General features: G+C 38.4%; 12 protein-coding genes across 12 annotated transcripts; 6 read left to right on the top strand and 6 right to left on the bottom strand.

Annotated features, from left to right (window-relative positions):
* Nucleotides 1-1,106: 1,106 nt before the first annotated feature.
* RHIMIDRAFT_312272 (uncharacterized protein) lies at nt 1,107-6,551 on the bottom strand. The gene is made up of 6 exons (XM_023614793.1): nt 6,420-6,551; nt 6,056-6,339; nt 5,774-5,999; nt 5,613-5,720; nt 5,372-5,557; nt 1,107-5,321 (listed from the first exon to the last, which is right to left on the bottom strand). Exons 1-6 carry the CDS (start codon nt 6,433-6,435, stop codon nt 1,537-1,539), a joined length of 4,605 nt encoding a protein of 1,534 aa, XP_023467651.1. The 5' UTR covers nt 6,436-6,551; the 3' UTR covers nt 1,107-1,536.
* Nucleotides 6,552-6,641: 90 nt separating this feature from the next.
* On the bottom strand, nt 6,642-8,428 carry RHIMIDRAFT_224960 (GWT1-domain-containing protein). Its single transcript, XM_023607520.1, has 5 exons — nt 8,187-8,428; nt 7,780-8,127; nt 7,148-7,729; nt 6,948-7,094; nt 6,642-6,896 (listed from the first exon to the last, which is right to left on the bottom strand). The coding sequence occupies exons 1-5, from the start codon at nt 8,292-8,294 to the stop codon at nt 6,744-6,746; spliced, it is 1,338 nt and encodes a 445-aa protein (XP_023467650.1). The 5' UTR covers nt 8,295-8,428; the 3' UTR covers nt 6,642-6,743.
* A 595-nt stretch (nt 8,429-9,023) lies between these two features.
* Nucleotides 9,024-9,269, top strand: RHIMIDRAFT_200195 (ribosomal protein S25; the record flags this gene model as incomplete). Its single annotated transcript, XM_023606436.1, has 1 exon — nt 9,024-9,269. A coding segment is annotated over one exon (246 nt), but the record flags the coding sequence as incomplete, so codon positions are not given.
* A 302-nt stretch (nt 9,270-9,571) lies between these two features.
* RHIMIDRAFT_290731 (uncharacterized protein) lies at nt 9,572-11,617 on the top strand. Its single transcript, XM_023613755.1, has 2 exons — nt 9,572-10,903; nt 10,959-11,617. The coding sequence occupies exons 1-2, from the start codon at nt 9,599-9,601 to the stop codon at nt 11,493-11,495; spliced, it is 1,842 nt and encodes a 613-aa protein (XP_023467648.1). The 5' UTR covers nt 9,572-9,598; the 3' UTR covers nt 11,496-11,617.
* Nucleotides 11,618-11,685: 68 nt separating this feature from the next.
* RHIMIDRAFT_224958 (meiotic nuclear division protein 1) lies at nt 11,686-12,664 on the bottom strand. The gene is made up of 4 exons (XM_023607519.1): nt 12,505-12,664; nt 12,222-12,443; nt 11,951-12,173; nt 11,686-11,895 (listed from the first exon to the last, which is right to left on the bottom strand). The coding sequence occupies exons 2-4, from the start codon at nt 12,360-12,362 to the stop codon at nt 11,744-11,746; spliced, it is 516 nt and encodes a 171-aa protein (XP_023467647.1). The 5' UTR covers nt 12,363-12,443; nt 12,505-12,664; the 3' UTR covers nt 11,686-11,743.
* A 227-nt stretch (nt 12,665-12,891) lies between these two features.
* Nucleotides 12,892-13,558, top strand: RHIMIDRAFT_200654 (uncharacterized protein; the record flags this gene model as incomplete). The annotated part of the gene is made up of 2 exons (XM_023606473.1): nt 12,892-13,119; nt 13,178-13,558. The coding sequence occupies 2 exons, from the start codon at nt 12,892-12,894 to the stop codon at nt 13,556-13,558; spliced, it is 609 nt and encodes a 202-aa protein (XP_023467646.1).
* A 21-nt stretch (nt 13,559-13,579) lies between these two features.
* On the bottom strand, nt 13,580-14,836 carry RHIMIDRAFT_235937 (replication factor C subunit 2; the record flags this gene model as incomplete). Its single annotated transcript, XM_023608452.1, has 5 exons — nt 13,580-14,114; nt 14,170-14,313; nt 14,370-14,566; nt 14,616-14,694; nt 14,745-14,836. 5 exons carry the CDS (start codon nt 14,834-14,836, stop codon nt 13,580-13,582), a joined length of 1,047 nt encoding a protein of 348 aa, XP_023467645.1.
* A 69-nt stretch (nt 14,837-14,905) lies between these two features.
* RHIMIDRAFT_304750 (spindle pole body interacting protein) lies at nt 14,906-17,235 on the bottom strand (the record flags this gene model as incomplete). Its single annotated transcript, XM_023614456.1, has 7 exons — nt 17,120-17,235; nt 16,897-17,073; nt 16,789-16,849; nt 16,338-16,730; nt 15,982-16,286; nt 15,175-15,928; nt 14,906-15,118 (listed from the first exon to the last, which is right to left on the bottom strand). Exons 1-7 carry the CDS (start codon nt 17,218-17,220, stop codon nt 14,906-14,908), a joined length of 2,004 nt encoding a protein of 667 aa, XP_023467644.1. The 5' UTR covers nt 17,221-17,235.
* A 575-nt stretch (nt 17,236-17,810) lies between these two features.
* On the top strand, nt 17,811-18,648 carry RHIMIDRAFT_235935 (GTP-binding protein ypt1; the record flags this gene model as incomplete). The annotated part of the gene is made up of 5 exons (XM_023608451.1): nt 17,811-17,824; nt 17,891-18,011; nt 18,066-18,113; nt 18,163-18,390; nt 18,445-18,648. The coding sequence occupies 5 exons, from the start codon at nt 17,811-17,813 to the stop codon at nt 18,646-18,648; spliced, it is 615 nt and encodes a 204-aa protein (XP_023467643.1).
* A 638-nt stretch (nt 18,649-19,286) lies between these two features.
* RHIMIDRAFT_235934 (FAD/NAD(P)-binding domain-containing protein) lies at nt 19,287-21,566 on the top strand (the record flags this gene model as incomplete). The annotated part of the gene is made up of 5 exons (XM_023608450.1): nt 19,287-19,323; nt 19,373-19,435; nt 19,482-19,868; nt 19,921-20,217; nt 20,278-21,566. The coding sequence occupies 5 exons, from the start codon at nt 19,287-19,289 to the stop codon at nt 21,564-21,566; spliced, it is 2,073 nt and encodes a 690-aa protein (XP_023467642.1).
* Nucleotides 21,567-21,839: 273 nt separating this feature from the next.
* Nucleotides 21,840-22,418, bottom strand: RHIMIDRAFT_235933 (uncharacterized protein; the record flags this gene model as incomplete). Its single annotated transcript, XM_023608449.1, has 4 exons — nt 21,840-22,038; nt 22,085-22,150; nt 22,193-22,319; nt 22,367-22,418. 4 exons carry the CDS (start codon nt 22,416-22,418, stop codon nt 21,840-21,842), a joined length of 444 nt encoding a protein of 147 aa, XP_023467641.1.
* Nucleotides 22,419-22,818: 400 nt separating this feature from the next.
* On the top strand, nt 22,819-23,657 carry RHIMIDRAFT_200864 (Der1-like protein; the record flags this gene model as incomplete). The annotated part of the gene is made up of 5 exons (XM_023606489.1): nt 22,819-22,908; nt 22,962-23,027; nt 23,082-23,155; nt 23,210-23,312; nt 23,358-23,657. 5 exons carry the CDS (start codon nt 22,819-22,821, stop codon nt 23,655-23,657), a joined length of 633 nt encoding a protein of 210 aa, XP_023467640.1.
* Nucleotides 23,658-24,086: the final 429 nt, after the last annotated feature.

The following is a 24,086-nucleotide window of genomic DNA, read 5'->3' as shown; positions in this document are numbered from 1 at the left end:
GGTCGCTTATCAGGATTTGATTGCACGCGTCACGGATTCTGCTGGTTAAGGTTTCTTCATCCAACAGTTGCTCCCTTTTCAACTTGCTCTTGCACACTGACTAAAATTGCTCGATGGGATTTAGCTCTGGTGAATATGGAGGGAGATAGACGCAACTGTATCCACGGCGTTCAATGTATTTCTGAATATCAGCATTCTTATGAATAGGTGCATTATCCATAATAAGGTAATGATCTCTGAATTCCTCGTGCTGATCCATCATATCCAAATTGCTAGCAATGAAGTTAAAGTAGTGTCCCGTAACCGTGCCACCTTTGCTGTTCTCAGCAATTTGATAACGACCTGCCGTTTTTAATATGACATGTAGCTTCGTCAATGTACACACAATTACTAGCATAGTCTATATCGGTTTCCATCCATCTCTTCACCCATTGGAATCTCTCTTCAATTTTCTCAGAACAATTTCTTTTAACCGAGTGAAAGTGAGCTTTTTTGAGGCTAATCCTGCATTTCTGGTCACAAGGTTGTAGAGAGCAGCCCAGCAAACTGTTCGATTAGGCTTGCCATCATCTGATCCAGCACAAGCGAAGGATTTTCGTCTATCTTGTCTACCAGGAACTGCTTATGTTCTTCCCCTAGTATCGCCGGTTTTCCTATAAGTCTATAGTTTCCTGTCTTTCTTTGTATCTCGTAAGTCTTCCTGAACTTTTTGTACCCAATGCTGTGCTGTACGTGGTTTGATTTGAAGTTACAATGCTGCAGCTCGGACCATCATCCCTTTCTCATACACCAAATAAAAAGCTGTTCTTTTTCCATACCTTTGTAGTGCTTGTTCGATACACGACTGGACTTCTTGTTCAGAACACCATTTTTGACGGATTCGTTGTCTTCCTCTTTTTTTACTTTTATTTTTGTAGTCTTCAACGATTCGTTGTAATCGGTAACAGATTCTGCTGTGTACACCACGTCGTCAACGTCCATATCCATTTGAATAATGTCTTTTCCGGTTTCATCTTGCATATTCCCACATCCATTCGTTATAAATAAAGGTAGTCATTTACTATAAAAGTTATTTTTAGAAATGCGTAAAATTATTATTTTCTCATATGTCATTTTCCTCGTCATGTGCAAAAATGAAGTAAATAAACTCAAAAGGATAAACGTCATGGTGCTGCAAGTGGGTTATCCTTCATTCATTATTTGCAACATTATAAAGCATCTATATTGTGAGGGTTATTATGTCTTTTGATTGTATTTTATTAAACATTGTATGACTTCAACCAATATTGCAAGAGTAAAAAGAATTATATAGGAACTAGGTTTACTTTTACATTTTCCCTTCCTTTTTCTTTGAAGGCTCCAATCTACTGTAAAGAAAAGAAGCTCGCACTTCTTCTATAATGTAGTCATACATCTCGCTTCAGGTTATTTACAAGTAAGATGTTTACAGTCATACAGCTTTTTCTCAAAGCACAATTTTTATTCGTTTGAAAATTAACTTCGTATTGTTCATATTTTTAACCGTCTACTTTTAGGTTAAATGACAGTATCTTTACCTTCTTTTGCAGCCAATTCTTTCTCAACTTGCTTCATCTTTTCATACAAACTAGTCAGGTCTTCGAAAGTGACGTTTCCTGGGAAATACTTTGTGGTATATTTCCAGAGAGACTGTGCATAATTGGGTTCATGAGGTCGCCTGGCAATCTGCTCTTCAATATGTTTGCCAATAGCGCCAATGCACTCTCTGATCATCTTTGCCTTCTTAGCTCCTTCTTCCTTTCTTGAATCGTATTTCAAGCGATGTAGATGTCGCTCAACAGGAGCCATACTACGGGATGTCTGACTAGAGCTTTCTTCGTTGCTCTTTCTTCTTCTTTCACTTTCATGGCGCTTAGCAGATCTTTCTTCTGTATCATCTGATCTATGCTTTCTCTTGCGATCATAACTACTACTACTACTACTCTGACCCTGACTATGGCTATGACTATTACTACTACTATGACTATGACTATGGCTCTGACTCTGACTACTACGACTACTATGATTATGACTGCTATGGTTATTGCTCTTTTGTCTATGGTCTTCAGGGGTATTTCTTGAAATAGCAGATTTGCTGGAAGAAGCAGCTCCACTCTGCATTTGCTTTGAAGATGATGATGATGATGATGATGTATGCTTATGTTTAGATGGAGAAAGATTGCCGCGGTTTGAAGAAGTGTTTGAATGCTTAGATGAATTTGGTACTCGCTTTGTGATTGAACCTTTTTTTTCTCTCCTCAATTCTTCTTCTTCAGCCAATATCTTCAGCATCTGGTCTGCGCGACGTACCAAATGAATAGCCTTTGGCGTTCTCTTATCTTCATCGTTTGTTGAAATAAAAAACTTATCCTGGAGCCCCAGGGGAGTATCAGCTTGAATCATTTGCCAAGACCCAAATCCATACTTATGCACGCCCACCAAGAGCATAGCATCTTCTTTGGGTCCCCAGTTACAGGACCAGCCTTGCACGCGCTTTGCTAAAAGAGGCACACGGAATTTGGTCATGTCTGTCATCAGGGCCATCCTTCTCGCCAGTATCTTCATGTCATGATGTCTTTGCAGCACCTGGCCAGCATTCACACTTTGGATATCCTTCCAGGTAAATAGAATGGCCTTTTGCTTGGTATGTCGAAGTTCTTTCAAAAGATCAGAATAGGCGACCTGCTTGTTCGCTGGAAGGCTTTTGGCTTTCAGGATTTGCTCACGCACCTTTGCTTTACATTCAGAAATTAAATCGTGATAAAGATCAATGATTGTGTCCTTCTTCTTGGCACCAAGGTCAAAGTCAGACGAGACCTCATCATAACGATCTTCAAGATCGCCATACTTCAGCACTGCACGAACAACCGCACGACGATCGCGCTCAGAAAGCTCACTTGAGTGTCTTTTGTTGGAGGATGAAGAGCCCGTTGTTGGTCGCCTTCGTTTCTTGGTTCCTTTGACGATTTCGCCTTCTTCTTCCTCTTCGTTCTCATCAGGATGGCTTTCGCTATACGTCACACGGCCCTTCTTGGCAGCACGGCTATACATGGCCTCAAGTTCTTGTTTGTCTTGTTCTTCTTTCACTTTCTGTACTTCAGACTGAGGAATGATATCCTCCCAGCTCAGGTCGTCAGCCGTTCCTCCATAGTCCGTAATCTTGAACTGTGCCAAAAAGTCATCAGAGCCAAGTGCGGTACCATCGCCTTCGTTGATGGTTTCAGTTTGTTCAGCACGAGCAAGGATATCATCAAGATCCATATCATTCAGTTGTTCTGTATGCTCGTTTGTCTGGAACATGTTTTTAGCACCAAACTTGAGAATGGCAGAGAGTTCTTGGTTCTTGAAAGGCAAATCGCGGTTTTTGCCAGAAGCGGTCTTTAAGGAGTGTTCGGCGAGTAAGGAGTAGCCAGAGGTGTCCATTTGCTTGATAATACAGTATTCCAATACCATCTTTCTTTTGGCGCGCTCAATGATATCTTCTTCCATCGTTCCCTTGGACACAAATCGGTACACGTTTACAGACTTAGTTTGACCAATACGATGGGCACGAGACATGGCTTGGAGATCGTTCTGAGGATTCCAGTCAGAGTCAAAGATGATGACCGTATCGGCCGTGACAAGATTGATACCCATACCGCCAGCACGGGTAGACAACAAGAATACAAAGTCAGGGCTATCAGGGGCATTAAAATGTTCAATAGCCTTGTTACGTTCCTCAGGTTTAGTAGAGCCATCAAGGCGCTGAAATGGATGGCCTCTGAGCAACATATAATCAGAGAGGATATCTAGCATCATGACCATTTGGGAAAAGATGAGTACGCGGTGGCCATCTGACTTGAGACGCGTCAACAGCTTGTCTAATAAAACCATCTTGCCACTGCTTTCGACGAGCCCTCTTAGTTGCTCAATTTTATCAGTTGTACGCTTTTCAGCATCAGGGAAAAGGAATGGGTGGTTGCTTGCCTTCTTGAGTTCAACAGCTATGTTGAGCCATTGTCGTTTGTTTTCACAGCTACTTTCCAAGAAATCAAAGTTTCTGGTCAAGATGCCTTTATAATAAGATTTTTGCATTTCGCTCAACTGGACACGCAGGATGCGTTCTGTCTTGCTTGGTAATGATTTTTCAACGTCTTTCTTTAGTCGACGCAACATGATGGATTTCAGTTTTTCATGAAGTGCCTTGATCTTTTCTTCTTGATTGGCATCTTCAACATCAAGGTCAAAGTTATAGTGGCTCAAGTCCATACTTGGCATCAAAAAGCGAACAAGGGCCAGGAGTTCCTTCACACTGTTTTGCAGAGGTGTACCAGTGATCAAGAGGCGGTTGGTGGTTGAGAAGCCAGAGAGGGCTTCATAGAGCTGTGAGTCAGAGTTCTTTAAGCGATGGGCTTCGTCCACAGCAAGGTATTGCCAGCGCATGTTGCCAAGAACGTCGCGATCCTTGAGGACGATTTCATAGGTAGTGATGAGAATATTAAACTTGATTTTGTTTGTATCCGAAACGTAAAACTCTGTGTTACGGATTGCTTCACGTGCAGCACGGTTACCCAGGTAACAGATGACGTTCATTTCAGGCGCCCATTGCTTGAATTCATTGATCCAGTTTTCAGAAGTGGACAAGGGAACCACAACCAAGAAGGGACCATAAAGCTGTTGCTTGTGATAGAGTACATTAAAGAAACTAATTGTCTGTACAGTTTTTCCAAGGCCCATTTCATCAGCAAGGATGCCGTTGTGGTTCTTGCACCATAGCCAATACATCCAGTTAACACCATGAAGCTGATAGTCACGGAGTTCACCACCCTTGATATAATCAGGCTGCTTCTTGAATGCTTGAAACGCAGGGCGTTGGTTTCTTGGGTATGTTGCTGAGCGGTGGGGTATCTTTAGGTTTTGTTCACGCTCCCAAAAGTCATCGATGGCCCATTGGTATTCAGAGGAAATATCAGAGGCATCTTCCCAAGTGCATTCATCATAGTTCAGACGCTTCCATTTGACAAAGTATTGATCAACAGGCTTGCCTCTTGCAGCAGTGACGCGCTCAACAGTAGACCAGTCTTTGATATCTTCACGGAGACGATGTAAATGAATATCCTTTTGCTCAATTTCTTCCTTTGTGGTTGAGCTGCTATTACGATAAGCCAGTTCTTCTTTGATACGATTGATATAATTTTCAACTTTGCGGAAACCTTTATATGAAGCAAGATAGACATAATTTTCCCAAGTGTTATGAAGGTGGGAGTAGTTTTTCCATTTGATTTGGTATTCAACATTTGTTTCAAATTGGATAGGGTCAGATTCTATAAAAAACAATAAGTACTAGTTTTAAGGTTTTTTGTTTACGGCTTACCTGTGCCTTCAATCTGACGATGGTCTAGAACCATTTCGATAGCATCTTCATCTTCATCGTTATCATTAGCAGCATGCATAGGTTGATCTTCTTCATCAGATAGACCATAGATATCATTGATATTGTAATTTGTTACTTTACGTGTACGTGTAGAGTGTCTTGAATAATCACTAGGAGAGATGGTCCCTAGAAAAACGAAAGGCCAGGTGAGCAAGAATTTTTTTTTGTTTACATGATCTACCTGAGCTACTCTTTTGCTTTAATTTTCTTTTAGAGGTCTTCTTTTTTGAACCCCAATCGCCGTCAGAGTCATCATCCTCTGATGGTTCAGGTTCTGTATCAGAAGTTGCTATGAATTGATGATTAAAATATGGTAGTTTAATAATAAATGAAAATAAGAACCTCTTTGCTTTAACTTTCTTCGTGTGCTAGTAGTAGAAGTAGAAGCAATGGTGGGGGTAGTACTAGCAGTCCTGGTAGACTTTCTTTTCTTTGTCTTTGAGGAGGATTCATAATAATCATCGTCAGAATCATCTGCGGATTCTTCACTTGCTGTAGTATATGCCTCTTCTTCTGCAGACATGTATGCATCATCACCGTCATCGTTATCATCTTCGTCATCCGTAAACTGATAGCGCACATATTTAGGATAGGAAAGTTTATTTTTACGTTCTTGGTCCTTACCTGAATGGTGTGTTTTTGACGATGTGAGCGGCGTAGGCCGTATAATTCAGGGTCATTGTAATAGGAATTGGTTTCTGTACTACCATTGTTCTGTTCAGTGACTTGTTCTTCATCAGAAGAGAGGGCAGAAGAGACAGGAGAAAGAGAGAGTTCATCATCAGTAGTCGTCATGGGAGCTATACTTCTAGGTAGTCGTTTCCCAGATACTCTGTTAAAGGGAGCTATGGACATGGTGTCATCTTCAGAGTCTGAAGTACGATCAGTATTGATGTTATGTACAATGTCTAAAGGGAAACATGTTAATAATCAACATGAGCGCGCGTGGTAAAAAGAGTAGGTGTGCATACACCTATTTGTTGCTTACCTGTGTTGTTGTTCATTTTATGTATATAAAAAAGAGATATAAGAGAGAGAGAGAGATAGGAAATATAAATAAGGAATATAGATTGAATAGATCTGCTCTCTTTTTATGAATGCGTAAAAAATATAAAAAAATATAAAAAATATAAAGAGGAAAAAAAAAAGGGCTTATAAACAAAACGAAATTTTAAATTTATAGATGTGTAAAGAGCTCTTTTATAGGATGAGTCGCTCTCCCTCTCTCTTTATATGAAGTACTTTTATATAAAAAGATGATCTATGTATATATAAATGTGGGGTAATTAAAGAGATCTTTCTCTCTCTTATTCTAAACCTTGAGTTGGATATGGAGCCTTGTCCACATGAACCAAGGGATCAAGGCAACAATTAACATGTAGCAAAGGTTGACTATAAATGAATTGATAGTGTTCATATATAATGTACGCATACTCAAGTTGACAATCCCTGTTAATACATTGGCCTGCATTTGATATTAGTGACTGAGTTCATTTGTGTGTGTATTCTAATTTACCAGTAAAAATGTAAAAAGACCATTGGCATTAATAGCTTCTAATAGTCCTGGTTGTTTTTGATCAGTGACTAATAATTCTATTGCCATAGAAGTAGTAATCAAGTAGATATTCAAAGATGCAACACATAGCACATAAGGTAGATTGGCCTTTAAGATATAAATAAGAAAAAAAAAAGGAGTGATGTACAAATTAGACCTACCATACGACGAGATATACCAAACTCAGGTTGTAACCATGTCCATAGGTAGCTTGAACCAACAAAGGCCAGTGAAGAGATATAACCAATGATGAGCATCTTTTTTTGTTTAGCAGGTTCAGAAAGTCTCTTTTGAAAGAGAATTTCACCACATTGGAGACCAAACATGAATATAGAAAGATACCCCATGAAGCTACAGACACCTTCTTTATTGGCGCTAATCACGTCTGTACGAGGTGCATTCAATATCCAGTCCTGCAAGCCCTGGTTGAGTGCATACTGATAGCCGATGATAATAGCAAACGCAGGCACAACAAATGGCATGTGTTTCCTCAAGAAGCCCAATAGGGTCACCATGGGCGGTAAAAAGCCAAGTGTGAAAAAAAAGTTCCAGTGTAATCCGTATTCAGACACATGCTCTTGATAATTTACGCTCTTGGTCAAAAAGAATCTTGCAAAACCTAGTACAAGAATAGCAAGCCCAGATCGAAGAGCCTTCATCAGACCAGGTTGATGGTGATTCAGATAAGATCTTGCTGCGACAACGCCAGACGAAAAGACAAAGGAACCTACGCCAAGATCCATCTTTAGACATATAAGTATCATCATTCAAATAATATATATATCTTATATACCAGGGATATGCCAAATGTTTCTACTTTGGCAAATCGACGAGGATAGAATTGAAAATCAACTGCTAGGATATCCATGCATGTCATCAGCATTAGACCAGCACGATAAATGGTTAAAAAGGGTCGATAGGTGCTTTTAGTATCCATTTTCTTTAATGGTTCTTGCTTTAATGACTTGAATATTTGATAAAAGATAAAACCCTTTCCGACAAAAATAGCAATATAACCATAACTAGAAGCCCACGTCTGAAGAGAAAGTAAAGGGACTACATAAATCATAAACTGAGTAAGAAAGGAATCAGGGTTGATCCTTTTAGACTTGACCAACACATTCCAAACGTAATGCGAAATCTGTGTATTTGTTAGATTATTACTATTCATCTAATCATTTCTCATTTTTCTAAACTTGCCAAGATGATGATGCCAATGTCAAAGATCTCATGAATTGTTCCGCCTGTACAATTCGAAACATGAGCTTCTTTGGCTAACTTGTATTCCTCTTCACTAATTTCCACCATTCCACACTTTTTTAAAGAAGGGGAAAAATATTTCTCTTGGATATTTCAAAGGTACCAAATGAATTAAATCCTGTTCATAATAAACGTTGATGCATAGCAACTATATATCCATGACAACGAAATCTTTTCAAAAGAACATACGTTCGTATTGAATCAATACTGTAATAAAATTGTTTTTTCTATCTCATAACGTATATACATTTAACATCAATGTACACAGAAGTAAACGCATATCCCTCTTTTCCTTTTCATCTTGTTTTTTTCATCTTGTCTTTTATTGTATTATTCTCTAAACAAGGCGTTGTCAAGTGTTTGACACTCACTTGGACTTTAATTTTTCAAGGTTGACAGCTCTCAACCAAAAAAAAGTGTCATTGTCGGTATTTAAATTTGGCTTGGTTCGGAGAGAGTGGGAGAGGAGAGTGAGAGGTGAGAGAGAGTGGGTATAATTGAAATAAACAGGGCAGCTATTTTGAAATCTTCCTCAATACATCCAAATGGTAAGTCAACACAACACTTGAGTTCAAGGGACAAAAGAAAAGAGAGTATGTGATGGATGGATTGATGATGATGATGTATGGATGTGTGGATGGAGCGTGAACTTGGAGAAAAAAAAATGTCCCTTGGAAATATGACATGCGTAATCAATACTTAATTATACATCATTAGGCAAAGAAGGACGCTGCTGCTAAGCCCACCTCATCCTCCGGTGGAAAGAAGGCCAAGAAGAAGTGGTCAGCTAAGAAGGTTAAGGACAAGGCCAACAACTTGGTCGTCCTCGACAAACCCACTTACGAACGTTTGTTCAAGGAAGTTCCTACCTACAAGCTCATTTCTCAATCTGTCTTGGTTGACCGTCTCAAGTTAAATGGTTCCTTGGCTCGTATTGCCATCCGTGAACTTGAATCTCAAGGTTTGATCAAGCCTATTTCTCGTCACCACTCTCAAGTTATCTACAGTAAGTTTTTGCTTTAATTCGACTGAAATGTATGTACTCATATGCTCCTGCCCCATAGCTCGTGCCACTGGTGAAGAAAAATAAGCTCTTTATTTTTACACAAACTTGAATAAAAAAATATATTCAATCTAAGTTCTCTGTCTTATAACAACAGCAACGATAGCAACAACAACAGCAGCAACAACAACTACAACTTATATGTGTGCGTGTGTGTGTGTGTGTGTGATAAGTTTAGATGTTACAAAAATGGCTGCAACATCATTATATTTTAAAAGTCCCGTAAGCGAACCGAGTATCACTTTTTTTTTTTTTTTTCCTATTTTTATTTACCTTTGTTCAACATAAAATGTCAACGTCAGTCACTGGAGAGCAATTCATTCGAACGTTGAGACATTATTTGGAAGCAAATGAGCATAGATTATTATCATCTCAGCCTAATTTTACTTCTATTACCGATGCAGGACACACCGTAGCTGAACCAGAATCGATAAAAGAAGAAAACGGTCTTTTGAAGGCAGTATCTTCCTTATGGACACAACAACAACAACAACACACAACAGAGAAAAGGCGTAGTAGCACTCAAAGCAGTACAGGCTCACGACCGACTTCACACGCATTTCCTTACATGTCCCTACTTGCTGCTGCCTCACCGAATGCGACCAGTCTGTCAAACACACCTTACATGCCACTGCGCTCAAGTCTGACACTAGACATCCACTATTTATATTTTCTTCTCGTCCAGTTTGAATATCTTGGCCTCGAAGACACCCAGTTACCAGTTCCAGAAGAGCACGGGTTAGTCGAAACCGAAACGACCCAGTCGGCGGGTAAGGCACCCTCGATAGCTTCGTCCATAAGCTCTGTGATGTCTACATTATCCCTTTCGACCGGCTGGCAGCTATGGTCGAAACAAGCCAAACAAGAGAGACCACTACACGAAGACATTGTGTTTATTCATCGATACTTTTCTCGAGTGACCGCGCTGAAGCTCCATATGAGCCTAGATACCCAAAACGGCGTGACACGAAGCGGTCAGCGCGTCATTCGAGGATATGAGAAACCTATACCATTGGATGGCTCACTGGCGCTGCCCCTCCATTCCTTTAAAAATCTGTCCTATCTGGAACTAAACCATATTCATCCAAGCATCATCGAGCCATGGCCTACCCTAAGTCAGCAGTTGATCAGCCTCGTCCTGAAGAATGGACATGTGGATGATGCTGCCGATGTGATCGGTGACAGAGAGTGGCCACAACTCAAGATGCTGTCATTAGCAGATAACAGCATCACCACATTGGAAGCAGAGCCTGTACAGCATATTCGATCGGTGACCCATTTGAATTTATCAAGTAATCTTCTGATTGACGTCCCAGCTGCATTATCGGCCTTGTACAATTTATGCAGCCTAAACTTGTCTTATAACATGATCTCTTTCACCACGGGCATCAATACCGTATTGGGAAATATACAAGAACTCGACTTGAGAGGAAATCGCCTGACCTTGCTTGCTGGCTTGGATCGACTGTGGGCACTGGAGAGACTGGATGTGAGAGATAATCGAATTGATGATGCTGCTGAAATTGGTCGATTGACTTCATTGCCTAATATTTACGATATTTGGGTAGAAGGCAACCCGTTTACAAAAGTTCAAGTAAGAGGGAGATTTTTACACATATTAATCCTCCTGGATTGTTAATATTTTGTAGCCTGATTACAGAGTGAATATATTCTCTATGTTCAAAAAGTGTGATTTAGATATCGAGTTAGATGGCAGCAAACCAACATTTGTCGAAAAGAGACGTATCACGAGTGAACCCATGATTCATAATAGCACGCCACCGGCTGCTGTCCAGAGCTGTCCTGATCATAGTAAAGAAAATAATGATCATAATACTAAGTTGGCGAGAGCAAAGAGCAAAGGCAATAAACGAATGATTCGACTGGGACAAAATGCAATTGATCCACCCACATTTGCTTCCAACGTTGAACCAAGTAAACATGTGCATCGATTAGCAGAATTGGAAGATTCTGTGCAACAGGAAGTAGCATCTACAGCGACAAAGGCGCGCAGAGCAGCCTCGGTTAAATCGAAGCGTAGTAAAGCACCTGTAGAAGACGGATCAAAACCAAAAACTGACGCCTTTAGGAAAAAGATTGAAGCGATGAGAAAAGAAGCAGGTACAGAATGGCTGCGGGTGTTGCAGGAAATGGATATTGTGAAGGAAGACAATAAATCTCAATAAAAGAGGAAATTGATTCTCGAGTCGCTAAAGACCAAGATTCATGATCATGCTTTCTGTAAACATTTTGTGACATGTCCCATATTACTCCCGCTTTTTTATAAATCAAGCCTTTGAGTCAAGATGTGAAATGATAAACTTGTATAAAGAGCTTTCAAAAATGCAAAAAAAAAGTGCTTTAAACAAGCTATTTAATGGTTCCCTGTGTGATAAATACATCTGGATACCCTTTTTTTTGGGTGCCTTTATTTTTAATTCAGCACATCAAAGTCTTCAGGAATACCAAAATTTTGTTCAAATGCAGTACGATCCATATTAAACTTTTTAACGCAATAGGATTCTATTTCCCAAATGCTTTCTGTCCATCGATTGGCTGCTTCTTTAGCTATAGCGGCTGCTTTTTCTATAGAAATAGCAATTAGAGATTTGTTTGTTTAAAGAAAGTGTCTTGTAAAAACCTTTCTTTTCAAACAAGACAGGATCATTTTCTTTATATTTCTGTAACTCATTCATCAATTCTTTATTTTTTGCCTTTAATTCTGCCAATTCTTTTAATAATTCAGCTCGCTCATCTGTATCTTCTCTTGTCTCCTTGGCTTCTTCAATTTCGTCTTGTAGTCTTTGATGCTTTGCCTTTTCTTTCTCTAGACTAGCTTGTAAATCTTTAAACTTGTTTTTACTCTAACATAATAAAGATAAATAACTTAATATCGTTATATTCGTTTGTACCGATTGGAGGGCAGCAGATGGATAGGACCAAAAATAATTCGAAGTACCAATTTTATCCATTGTCACTAAACCATCATCCACTAAACTCATCAAGACGTCCTTTACAGACTGTGCAACTATATGAACAATAGGTCTCAGCATGAACTAATTCTCTGTATACAACATACCAACACCCTTTTTAGGGCCTATTTTTTCAATGTCTTTTAACTGATAAAATTCACCCTACAACAATAAAAAAAATTAAAATTCATGCATAAATAATAAGCTTGTGTTTACAACTTGCCGATTCGTGAAATATCTTTTGAATTCTTTTACGTTTCTCGTCAAGAGAAAGCCCTTTGGGTGGCTAATGTAAAGTTTCAATGAACAATGCATACATTCGAAATGACAACATTACCATGTTGAAGAATAGAAAAATGAGAAAAAAAAAAAAAGAGAAAACTGCGCGCCCTCGCGTTTTTCTTTTTCTTTATTTTTCTTTATTTTAAATGTCTACCATTTATAGGCCCACCAAACGAATCTATTTGCCTAATGATCCCTTTTTTGAAGAAGGCAATATTGCGCTTCGAGCGTACTGGTTAAAGAAGGAAGCACATAATGAACATGAGATTGAGATGATTCAGCAAGAAGCAGTAGCAGCTTTATCACAGTAATTATTTATTGTATAGTAATGATAACTTTGTTAATTATCTCATGTAGATCTAAATTCATTCGTTGTGATCCATGTCGACTTGAGTTTTCAAGCATTACAGCTTATGAATATCATTATGAGTCAAGACATGCCAACGTCTGTTCTATCTGTCAAAAGATATTCCCAGGGGCGGAATGGTTAAAATTGCACCTGGACGAATTACACAATGTACTTTTGAAGCTTCAAAAAGAAAAGGGCGGCAAGATCGTAAGTCTGATTGCATATTTATGTACGTGTGTGTGTGCTGATCCCTCTTTTTTGAAAGCATAAATGTTATGTGGAAACTTGCTCTAAATATTTCTCAACACCCAAAATGCGTAGACTACACCTTATAGACAAACACAAATACCCAAAACATTTTCCCTTTGACTTGGTCTTTACAGGGACACTCACTTTTGAACAATTAAAAAAAAGGGACAAGAAGAACAAAAGGAGATTGAAACAAAGAGAGGCAATAGAAATGGATGTAGACAAGAAGCCAAAGCGAAAGAACAGTTTCAAACAAGATCCAATGGATGCATTAGCTCAAGAGTTCAACCAAAAACTAAAGATACCTCAAACCATATCATTCGGTCGTCCGACAAAGCCAGTGTTGCGAAAGAGACAAAGGAAGAAGAAAAAAGACAGCGCGATGGACATTGAATAAAAAAAAAAATCGATGGGTTTATTAACTGGCAGCGATAGAAGCAACTTGAGCCATCAAATTAAGTACTTGTAAATGTTCATCCGCTCCTTGGACAAGATCGATATCAACCGTAGACAGGATCTGTGATATTTGAGCTTTCTGTAATGTTGTCAGATTTTGATCTTGAATGATCTCATCGTGTAATTGGATTAGCAAATTCTCTCCAGAGTATCCTTCGTTCATTGCGTTCTGAATGACCTTTTGTATCTCATTCATATCATTTGAAGACCACGCCTCTATGCACTGTCTGATTATGTCATCAGGAATCTTGCCTGCCATTTCATTAATCATGCTGGGCGTAATCGGTTTGCTGCCTTGTAAATTATATCCACTCTGTAAGAAAGTGATTGCTTTTCGTAAATCTCCTCCTGAACATTGAATCAATGTCTGCATCGTATTGGCTGCAAGATTGACACCTTCCTCTAGACATATCATTTCTAAACGAGACTGTATATCTTCAATAGGAAGTGATTTAAATCTAAACTTGGCACAACGAGATGTGATGGGCTCAATGATACTATCGAAAGCTATTAGTTTCCCCTTTTTTTCTTTCTTTCTTTCTTTCTATTTACCGGCTCACGTAATTGCAAACAATACAGAATCGTGTTGTTGTAGAATATGTTTCCATGGTTCGACGTAAGGCGGATTGAGCATCTTTTGTCATTGAATCAGCTTCATCCAAAATAACAATCTTGTATGGAGGACAAGGATATCCACTATATATGCATCGTTTTCATACATATTTTTTTCTCTCTTTTTTTAGTGTCATTACCTCACTTTGCTTGTTACTGTCGTTCTTGAGAAATCCTTTACTTTTTCCCGAATAACTGCAATACCTCTTTCGTCCGAAGCGTTTAATTCAAGTACACGAGATTTCATTAGCTGAGGTCCATAGAGTTCATGTGCTAATGCCAAGATGGTTGAAGTTTTACCAGTACCAGGAGGACCATAAAAGAGTAAATGAGGTAGCTATTGTATCGATTTAGCGACATTTTTCACATGTTTTTTAATGCTTTACATTATCAGATTGAAGTGCTTTCTTCAGTACTAAAACAGCTTGTTCTTGTGAAGCAATGTCATCCATAGACTTGGGTCGACTTTATAAAGTTCAATTAAATCTTTTTTTTACAAGATCTCTCACACTTACTATTTCTCAACCCATGGTTGTGTCTTTTTTAATAGTTCTTTTCTATCGACTTTGCCTGTTGATGTCGTATTCTTTGGTTGAAAAAAGCTCATTGGAGTCAAAGGAACGCGCGCGTACACACTAAAAAAAATAGAACGCGTTTATACATGTGAGTTTAAATTTTATTGTGTATGATTGGTATAGGAAGCAGATTGTCTTTCATAAGCTATTTTCTGAAATCTTGATAAACCCTGAATGAACTTGGTTCCTACTGGACTACGTTCTAATCTACGAAATAATTCGAGTGCTTGCTTTCGGACCAATGGATTTGAGTGAAATAAGCCGACTCCAAGTGGTGCTAGACCTCCTTGATGCTGAGGCAAAAATGATAAAAACTATAATAATGGTATGTTATTATACAAGATTAAAATTCATAAAAAAAAAGACTAACCTCAATCATTTGACGATGGGTGACGATATTATTAAGAAATGCTTCATAGATGGCATGTATTTCATTATCTGGTATGTGCTTGAGTCGTTTCAGTTTAGTGATCTGGTGATAGACATCTAGATTTTTAATACAAGAGTTCTCCAGCCGAGTGGCCAAGTCTCTTTGATAATATTTATATGAAATCGTCTGTCTCCATCCTTCGATTCGACTCGCATTGGCAGCCAATTCTCTTTGCTTGGCTGTTTCGTCTATAAACACAGGTCCATACCCAAGCACTGTGTCTTTGGATCCAAACCCTATTTTTGTTTGATGATATACCTGTTCCTCATAGAGAGCAGCTAATCGCACAAAGCGAAATACATAATCCTGAAACTTGGCACGAATCGAAGTTTCTCCATAATGCGCTTGAATAGCTGCCATGACGTCTTGCATAAACTCTGCATCTGAGTCCTTCTTCTCTTCTTGCACCAGTGACATCGCTGCTGAAGTCTGCTGCTGTTGAGGCTGCTGAGGTTGTTGTTGTTGTTTATTAAATGAGCCCATACTTGAAGTACGGCCGAGTGATAGTGAACTGAAAGAAGATACATCGTCTGCGATAGACGCTGCAATTGATCCCTTTCGACTGGACACAGGGCTAGTCGAATTGATATCTTTACTCACCGTGATCTTACCGGTGCTGATATTACAGAGCACGTCCCACCAACTGGTATGTTCTTCATATGTAGGATTGGTCACACCAGCGATGAATCCAGGACTATATGACAGCAATAAGCTCTCTAATGTATGAATGAATAAATAAACAATTACCATTTTAATAAATCATCCACACTTGTCAGATTTGTGTAAGGAAACGCTCGTTCTGTAAATCCTCGTAAGACCGTACCACATCCACTGCCTAAAGCACAAGCCGCCAAGACATAGTTTGCTACTTCGCCTGAGGGATGTCCGTGACCCAAAAAGATGATTCGCTTTTGTGTTAATAATGCGTTCAATAAGAGCATGATCGGATGAGTGTAAGGTCCGGAACTGTCCAGATGAGGATGATGTGGATTAGGCGAACCTGGATGATTGGGACTGGGTGTAAATGTGTTGATAAGCTTTATCACTGAAAACTTTATCTCAAATCATTAGCATGTCCCTTTTTTTCTTTCTCTATTACTTACATCGCCTACTTCTTCATCATTGACTGTGAGAGGAATCTTGATAGGCAGTTTGATGCCTTCATATTCTATCTTTGTTTCAAAAAAGTGTCTGTCTTTACTTAATGTGGGTATTTGCTCTCTTACACTTCCAGAAGCAAGATCGATATAGGTTCCTCTTCGCTGTCTGTTGAATTCGGTATCTTCCAGCACATCCATATCATCTACAGTTGTATCATCCACAAACATTTCTTCAAACATGGTTTTATTATCTGATGCTCTCAAGATCTGTCTTTCATGCCAAGTAAACTTGGGCATCCTTGATAAATCCATTGAATTGACTGCCTTATAAAGTGATTCCAAAATGTCCACGTTTGGATTTTCAAAGTATTTTTCCATTGCCAATAAGAGCACAGGCTAAACGAAAAGATGCATGGATCAGTAAAAAGATCAAATGATAGTGAGCTCTTTATACTTTGTATATATGAAGATATTGGTGTCTAGTACAGATAGCCATTGCTTTTACCATAGCGCCTCTATTATTGACAAGTCAATATATAAAAGTAAATAGGTAAGCAAATACCTTCGTGCTGTCGCGTCATGCTTTGTTCTCACCAAGTTTAATACATAAAGCAAGGGACTTTTCCGCTCTTGATCTATTTCTTGTTCAGGGACAGGTGTGAGTTGATTCAAACAAAAGATGGTCCAATCTTCAGCACGTAAATGAGCACCATCAGGCAACATGAGCTCAGACAAGATACTTTATATTATTGTTAGTCTTTTTTCTTTTATTCTTTCTTTCTTACTGTTCGTCTGTTCCTGTCTCTGTTGGGTATTGGTGCTTTAGAGAAGCACCTTTGTCAATATCGAATTCCGCCAATAGAATGTATTCAACATGTTTGCTCATGTCAAACGATAAGAGAGATGAACAAAATATATAAAAATATCAATTGTGTGTGATGCTCCTTTTTTTTACAACTCAATTCGTGTAACAAAGGAGGGAACAAAAGAGATTCATCAGCGTATATGCCAACAGTACAAAAAGACTTTTTATCTGACGTTGCACATGACGGATTGCTACAAGATGAAAAAGATAATATTAATGAGTTGATTTGTTAAATTGAGCCGAAGAAATAGAGGTTTGATTAGGCTTTATAAGTTTATTAAACTTTTATAAATCCTTATCATTGTCAAAGGATTATGTAGGATCGTGTTATCAGGGTCATCAGTTTTTTTTATTCATTGTAAATGAATGACAGCAAAGAAAAGGGGAGGTAGATCAAATGGGCAGTGAAAGATAGGATATCAGTTGGCAAAAAGGATGGGTCATAAGATAGTAGGTCAGCAAGTACCTTTTACCTAAGCTGCCTGTCTCTCCTTTGCGCCAATCGCCTCGACTGAGTTTTAATTCGTGATGATTTAAGCATGCAGCCTACACGCTCTTTTATCTTTTTTCTCTTCTTTTTTTTTTTTCTTGTTCTTTACTTTTTATATAAAATGAATCCTGAATAGTAAAAAGCATATACACAAAATATAAAAATGACGCAACTGACAACTTTTTTTTTTCTTTGCTGAAGTGATTACTTGTTTAAGCTTTTGCTAATTGGCGATTCTGGTGTAGGAAAGTCTTGTCTTTTATTACGTTTTGCAGATGACACCTATACCGAAAGCTACATTTCTACTATCGGTGTTGACTTTGTAAGCAATATGAAATGCTTATGACATTAATGTTACTTATACTTTATTTTATAGAAAATTAGAACTATTGAACTTGAAGGAAAGACGGTGAAGCTGCAAATTGTAAGAGAGAGAGAGAGACTATGTGCATATAAACTAACATTTTCAAAAGTGGGATACTGCAGGACAAGAACGTTTCCGTACAATCACATCTTCGTACTATCGAGGTGCACACGGCATTATTGTTGTTTACGACGTAACTGATGCAGATAGTTTTAATAACGTGAAGCAATGGTTACAAGAAATTGACCGTTACGCTGCTGAAGGTGTCAATAAACTGCTAGTTGGTAACAAGAGCGATTTAGTCGATAAAAAGGCAGTAGAAACGGAACAAGCAAAGGTAACTTGTATAATGTGCAAGATGATGTATGAATATATATTTACAACCATATAGGAATTTGCTGATAGTCTTCATATTCCACTTTTGGAAACCTCAGCCAAGGATGCCACCAATGTCGAACAGGCCTTTTTAACAATGGCTAAGCAAATTAAGGATAGAATGGGATCAACCATGCAGCAACAACAACAGGCCAAGTCAACAGTTCGTGTTGGTCAAGGCGCAGCTGTTCAACCCCAGTCATCTGGTGGTTGTTGTTAAACTCTTAATAATAAACCCTTAATACATATACTTATCAAACTGTCGCAGGTTGAAATTTTGGCTTATCCTTTTGGTTCTCTATTGACCAGAAGGAACAAGTATGAGCATATATATACCGTTGTTTTCATTCTTTGGTATATTCGAAGCCATATATCATCAAAGCGTTTGCATAAAAGGTAAATATTGATCAACTAGAAAGAAATAATTTTACACTCTTTTTACAATTGAATCAAGGGCGAATGAAGATAAAACACATCATTGCCCACCTCTTTTATTCTATTATTTTTTCTTTAATTATGACTTGTCTAAACGCCCTCTTCTTGATGATCAGATAAATATTTGACAAAACACAATGCTAACCAACAAACGGTTTTGCTCCAGAGACAAACACAAGGCATTCGATTCAATTATTCTCGCAGACATCTTCTTGGTAAAGAGCAGGCTACGTTCCTTTTTGATACAAGTGTTTATATCGACAATTTATATTTATATATGCACTTGAATTTCATTAACGCGTTAAATGAGCTTATTTAATGTCACACTTTACAAGTGTAACAGCAATACCATTTCTTTTACCCCACTCCTTTTTTTCTGTGCCTCTCTTCTTTTTCTTTTCTATATCAAAAATATATAACAAAATGAGCCATCAAACAGACGTATTCATTATTGGCTCTGGTAAAATAAATAGATGCTTATTATATGTCTCATAACACATATTAAAAAGGTGTATCTGGGTTGTATGCAGCCATACTGCTTTCCAAAATCGGACTGTCCATACAAATAATCGGTATGCACACAAACTCAACATATAATCAAACTCATACATTCTATAGACAATAAGACACAATCACCGTCTGGACTCTTGGTATTTTCACCACGTAGTTTACAGCTTCTAAAACAGATGAACTTGCTCGATACCATCACCGCCAAGGGTATGAAACACTGGAGGCTGGATATATACGAGCACAACGCCTTGGCAGATAGTATCCAGTTATGGGATAACGATGTGACAGGCTATAACTATTGTCTGTCCTGTGAACAGTCCGTTGTGTGCGATATCCTCAGACAACATGTCAGTTTGGATGTGATGAAGGAACGCATCACCAAGATAGAGGATCAAGATGACTTTAAGCGAATCGAGTTGAGTCATGGTCAATGCTGGAAATCACAGTTTGTTCTGGTAGAAAACGATGATACAAATCTTGTCAGACAAACATTAGGTAACATTTGTATTATTATTAAAATTAAATTAGTAACAGACAAAGAATAAAGGTATCGGATACAAGTATCACAATAACAAGAGGTACTTTTATACCCTTCAAATAGCCATTCTTCAGTCCAATTTTCCTAGCATCAGACAGATCTCGGTGATCAAAAAGAATCAAGAGAATGTGTTGATTGTAGGACATCAGGATACACTCTATATCACATTTGAACATAAGCCTAGTTGGAGCAAAGTATCCATTGATGATGAAATCCCTGTCGCCTTGGCTCTTGGACACATCAAATACATGATGGATCCCTTTCAAGTGGAATTTGGTAGAGTGAAAAGCTATACGAAATGGAAAGGTATACATATATATATACACATATGATCAAAAGAGACCTAATATCGATTACCTTATAAAGGCGATCAAAGGTCAAGTGAGCTATTTGAGCACGAAGGTTACTTCTTCATAGGCTCTTCTTCTCAAACAACCTCACCACTTTTGGATATTAATGCGTACTTTGAAGGTGTTCAGAACCTTTGTTGGAAGCTAGGACTTGTTTTTCGACAATGTGCTAGTACCACTTTGCTCGATACAGTCAATCAAGAGACACAGCTCAAGTCAGCAGAGTATATCCAGACATCGATCGTATGGATGGAGCGAATGCTGTCTACGTCGCCCTTGCGAGAGATCAGGTACCAGCTTGATCGACTGAAACGGTGCTTTGTAGGGGATACGCCATATGCGTCCAACCTGATTAACTGCCACCATCAAGAGATTAGCAGTACTTTTGAATTCACCATCGGTGCTGGCTGCTTAGCTCCCAATGGAAACTTAAAGCCGTACAGTCTGGTTCAACTCTTGCTGCTGACCAATACAAAACCTGCAAAGCCAGCGACGACGCAGTTAAAGCCGTCAAACAGTACAAGCATAGAACATTCAAGAGGACGATCGAGCTCGATGAACAATAGTAATCTATCGAACCTCTTTAATATCTTTCAAAAGGGACACAAGAAACAAAACAGTACATCAAGCAATAAGATGACAGTAGTCACTGAGCGCAGATCATCCGAACGGTGGAAGAGCATTAGACCAAACTATCTACAGCTCCTCGACTGTATCCAAAGCACTACTCAGTTCACCCTCCTTGTCTTTTGTGGTTCACTGTCCACTTTTGAATCTTCTCCTCTATCCAAAGTGACTCAACAGATATCCTCTCCCATCTCCTTTCTTTACCATTACACGCCGGACATGATGCATAGCAGCAGCAGCCCGACGACCCGATGGTCGGCCTCATCGATTCATTCATTTTATCAACGACGATCGACGGACACGACTCGGTCTTCATTCGAAGACAGTCTGAGGTTCTCATACAAGCCGCAACCACCTAGTGAACCCGACCTGTTTTCGATCATGTTTATTTCGAATTCGACAAAACAAGAAGCGAACCAGTACCTTACCCAGACACCTCCCTCGGTCGTCCACTCGACCTGGCCATTTGGACTCGACAAAGTCTACCTTGATCATGACCAGCAGTGTTACAAGGCATATGAAATCAAACAACCCGAGATCATCGTGATCCGTCCTGACGGTTACATTGGGACACGAGTGGATAATTATGATCAATTATGTCTTTATTTTGATTCATTTTTAACTTCCCCCAATGAACATAGCGCGGCGGCTGTGGTAGCCGCGAGCTATTATGGCTGATTGTGCTCTCTCCAATGTTTTATGCCTTTTAAATAATTTTCATGTAACTCGCTCTTGTATTCGTCCAACCTTTCCATGTTTTCCACCGCCAAGTCACGCCCGATCCGCTGAATCTGTTGCCCCCTGGCTGTCATCTTTTCTGCTTGTTGAATGGCGGCGTCCAAGAGATCCCCTGTGGCCGTGACGAGTTTGCCCATCATTAGACGAACGACGTGGTCATACCAAAAAGAGATGAGTGGTACAGACTGAAGTAGACCTTAAGAATTGTGTTATTTATAAAGCACGTGAAATAGATAAAAATATATAACCTTCCAACGTCCAAGTGTCTTCTTGATGATAGACCTTGAGTAGTCCGCTATCTTGTTCTGTTTCTCTAAACTTTAATATGGTCACTGAAGGGATTTGAATTTGAATAAAGGATGGAAAGATGCAAGGTGAAATGGTCTGTGTGAGATGAATGACGGCTGTATGTCTAATACAGTTTTAGTGCTTTATTTAATCTTGTTATCAAGTTTTACCCATCAAACACTATATTGTTGATTACTGGTTCCTTTCTATTCATGGTTTGCCAAATAGTATATACACTAAATAGATTAAAGACAAGTTGTTGTATCAATTCACCTTACTATTGAATGTTCAATACACCTTCAGTACACATAAGAGGTGACGCTAATGTTGCATCTTGAAAGAAATAGTATTCCAAGACCCTCTTTCGTTTGATTGTATTATATGAAAATAAATCTTCAACAAGATCTAAAAGTATGATCAATATCTTCTATTCTTTATTTATGTATCTTTACTCTTTATTAAAACAAGAGACGAAACTTGAGTATCATCACCAATATCGGACATAATTGAAACTAGAAAGAAAAGGAAAAAAAGGAAATAGCCCCTGTGTCGTCCCTTATATTGCCTGTTGCCCTTTTTTTCTCTCTCTCTTTTGTTGATAATTATTATGCATGATTAAAACTCCGGATTAAGGAGGGAAATAAAGAGAGAGAAAAGTTTACCTTGGATAAGGTACATATCTATTATTTAGTTTTGCATAGGGCAAAAAAAAACGTGCGCTAATTGGAATAGTATAAAGAAAAGTAGAGCCATTGAATTTACAGTAAAAAATCCCCTTTATCATTGTCAAATAATGACAATTAATACGCGCACTGATGTGTGTGACTTTTTAAGCACTGGAACTTACCAATGGCCTGAAGCCAGCATTTTCTTTCCACTTTTTTCTTTTTTTCTCTGTTGAATTATGCCAAATCCATTAGAAACATGGTTTAGCGATATTCCACCTATTACAAGAATATACATATCCCTATCGTGTTTTACGAGCATAGTAGTCGTAAGTATATATGAGTAGTTCATTGCATAATTAACACACACAAAAATAAATAGCATTTAGGACTTGTTCATCCTCTACAATTATGGTTGAATTATGAAAGCATTGTGAATGAATTTCAGGTTGATATATGAATAAAAATGTATATATGCACATGGACTAAGTTTATAGAATAGTGGTGGAGGTTGATTACCAACTTTTTTTATTTTGGACCCTTATCACTCGACTTCTTTTTCCACATCTTCTTTCTGTAAAATGGATGCATCTTTTATATCAATTCATAATGACTTATATTTTGTTATAGAGCGAGATATAGTCGAATGATGGAAGAAGGATTCTATAGACATAAACCAGCAGATTATGCATGGCTCATATTATTTTCTGCCTCCACTTTACTTTTATGCTCTGTAAGTAAAAAAATGTATTTATTGATTACTTAACTAAATAACTAGATCATCTTACCATATGCCTATATACCATTCCTGGGGTCATCACTTGCATTCACCATGGTGTATATCTGGTCAAGGCGAAATCCATACATTCGACTGAATTTTTTAGGCTTGGTCGTCTTTAGTGCACCTTATTTACCTTGGGTACTCTTGTTATTCTCAATGACACTCAGTGGTAAATTACCACAAGGAGACGCATTAGGTATCTTTGTAGGACACATTTACTATTTTTTCCAAGATGTTTGGCCCCGTGAGCCACTGAGTGGTGGTAAAAAATGGCTGTCTGCACCCAAGTTTTTGTAAGTTATGTACATGCATATATATGACTTGCTCTAATATCATCTAGTGTTTGGTTAATTGAAGGCAATCAACGACAACAACAAGAAGAAGAGCAAGAAGAACAAGAAGAAGTGGTTATTGACGATGATAACAATTAGGGTCAAGAAGAGTGTGTAACCTTGTTTATATATAAAATAGAATTTACCCTCTTTCTTCATTCATTTCCTTTCTTTCTTTCCAAATTTTTACATGGGCAATAGTCAATCTGATATTAAAAGTCGGTTTTCGAGTAGACAACATTTACCAAAGCATCTAAGACCCTTGCCTGCGAAAAAACTAGAGAAATTACAAAAGAAATTAAATGAGCAACAGCAAGGAAAATCAAGCGGTAGTGATCATAAAGCGTTTATAGCTGAAGACAAGCCGATGAGGCTAGCCCCACGTTTAAGGCAA

Source organism: Rhizopus microsporus, assembly GCF_002708625.1.
Source record: "Rhizopus microsporus ATCC 52813 unplaced genomic scaffold scaffold_5, whole genome shotgun sequence".
NCBI classification, from domain to species: Eukaryota; Fungi; Mucoromycota; class Mucoromycetes; order Mucorales; family Rhizopodaceae; genus Rhizopus; species Rhizopus microsporus.
The sequence above is the reverse complement of the archived record's forward strand: the minus strand, read 5'-3'. Positions and strand labels throughout refer to the sequence as shown.